The 1,666-nt window shown below is 34.0% G+C and overlaps 1 protein-coding gene across 1 annotated transcript; it reads right to left on the bottom strand.

The window, feature by feature from the left end:
- Nucleotides 1–343: 343 nt before the first annotated feature.
- Nucleotides 344–781, bottom strand: LOC112008452 (uncharacterized). The gene has a single exon (XM_024040782.1). It carries the CDS (start codon nucleotides 779–781, stop codon nucleotides 344–346), a length of 438 nt encoding a protein of 145 aa, XP_023896550.1.
- Between the last annotated feature and the right edge of the window lie 885 nt (nucleotides 782–1,666).

The following is a 1,666-nucleotide window of genomic DNA, read 5'->3' as shown; positions in this document are numbered from 1 at the left end:
TTGTAGCCGAAAACAGCAAATTATAACCTTAATTAAACTGAAGGACTAGTCACAATTGAGACTCCTTATAGTTGTTAATAAAACCTAGATCTATTTAGTAAATACCCGATGTGGGACTCATTACACATCCACACACATCACACAATCAATCAAATTGGGGCATCACAATAACTTGTAAGTTATAACATAAAATATCTTGGCAATCTTAGGAAGAATGCACGTTTGAATACAGGAATAGAGAATAATAACCCACTTGTAATTGATAAAAGATTAAGCCAATTGAAAAGAGAACATCAACTTAGATTAAGCCAATTAATTGCAAATACAATATCAATAACTTATATTAAAAAAACATGCAACCAGATAAGATTCTCTTAGCCATCTCTATAATATGAAACAAGACCACCCCGGTAGATATTGGCACACTCAAAGTAACAAGTGCCACCATTCCTAATGCCAAACTTGGCCTAATACTCATCAAATAAGACTGTAAATGTCCTACAGCTTCACAAACGTCCTCATCATAATACGCATAATATTGCTTCTCCCACTCCATCCAATTCGAAGGTGGCTCCTCTTTTGTCTCTTGCATCTTCAAGTCCTTCATGCGTACTCGAAGCACAATCATGTTCTCATCCACAAGTCTACCCCCATAATCTCTTCCTTTTCTTTCTCTACTTGCATTCACAATTAGGCTAAAGGGTTTTCTCTTGCGAGGAGATGATGATATTGAAATTGGACAAAGCATGGGGGAAGATGGGTTATAATTGGTTGCTTGCATTATTGGAGGTTTTAGCTAACAAGTTCAAGCAAAGGTTGGTTGTGAAATTAAACTTCTTCTTGCTTCTCTCTTTAGTTTTGCTGAGCAAACACTAGCTTGTGAAACTTAACACGATATGGGTCTATATATATATAGACGTAAAAAGATGAAGTTAGGTGCAAAATATAAAATGAGCAATACCATCTACATAAATTTATACAATTTTTATCGTATGATAAGAGTTGTGATTGACAGATGTTTGACCTCCATAGGATCCACACCTCTATCACTCCATGTGACTATTGTAGCAAAATTGTGTAAATTTACGTGTTCTTCACATTTTTCACTTAAAGATCTTATCAAGTAAGGTTTGACCGTAAAAGGAAACCGTGTAGAGTACGACAAGTGCAATATAATACAACGCGTTGTTTTACCCTAATTCACTTTGGCTTGAGGTGGACACGCGTTCCGCTACCGTGTGGTGTGGAGTTCACTAAAGAAGATATATTTTTGTCTTAGGTCCCACTTTGTCGTAAAGAAACAAAATATAATACTAATTTATAACAACAAGATAATATTTACAATGTTTCTAGATACAATCAATCTAATCTCATAATAAATTTTCTCTAATAAATAATCTCAGAATAATTAATTTTACTATTTTTTTTTCATGCCAAATGATAAGTTTGTAATGGTTATGTAATTAAAAAATAAGAGTGATATAAAAGATATTGGGATAATATAAATTTTACAATATAACTGTAGGGACTCAATCTGAATTGAGTGTTGGGTTTTCAGCCCAATAAGCCCAAACAATAAATTTATAGAGTATGGGCTCAAGAACTGGTACTGTTTTGCAGGAAGGGTTCTACTCATCGAGTAAAAAGGGATACTATTGATTCGCTC

Source organism: Quercus suber, unplaced genomic scaffold (assembly GCF_002906115.3).
Source record: "Quercus suber isolate HL8 unplaced genomic scaffold, Cork oak 2.0 scaffold_383, whole genome shotgun sequence".
NCBI lineage: Eukaryota > Viridiplantae > Streptophyta > Magnoliopsida > Fagales > Fagaceae > Quercus > Quercus suber.
The sequence above is the reverse complement of the archived record's forward strand: the minus strand, read 5'-3'. Positions and strand labels throughout refer to the sequence as shown.

Excerpts from the sequence above, each read along its gene's own strand:
- LOC112008452 (XM_024040782.1), bottom strand. The coding sequence starts at position 781 with ATGCAAGCAACCAATTATAACCCATCTTCCCCCATGCTTTGTCCAATT.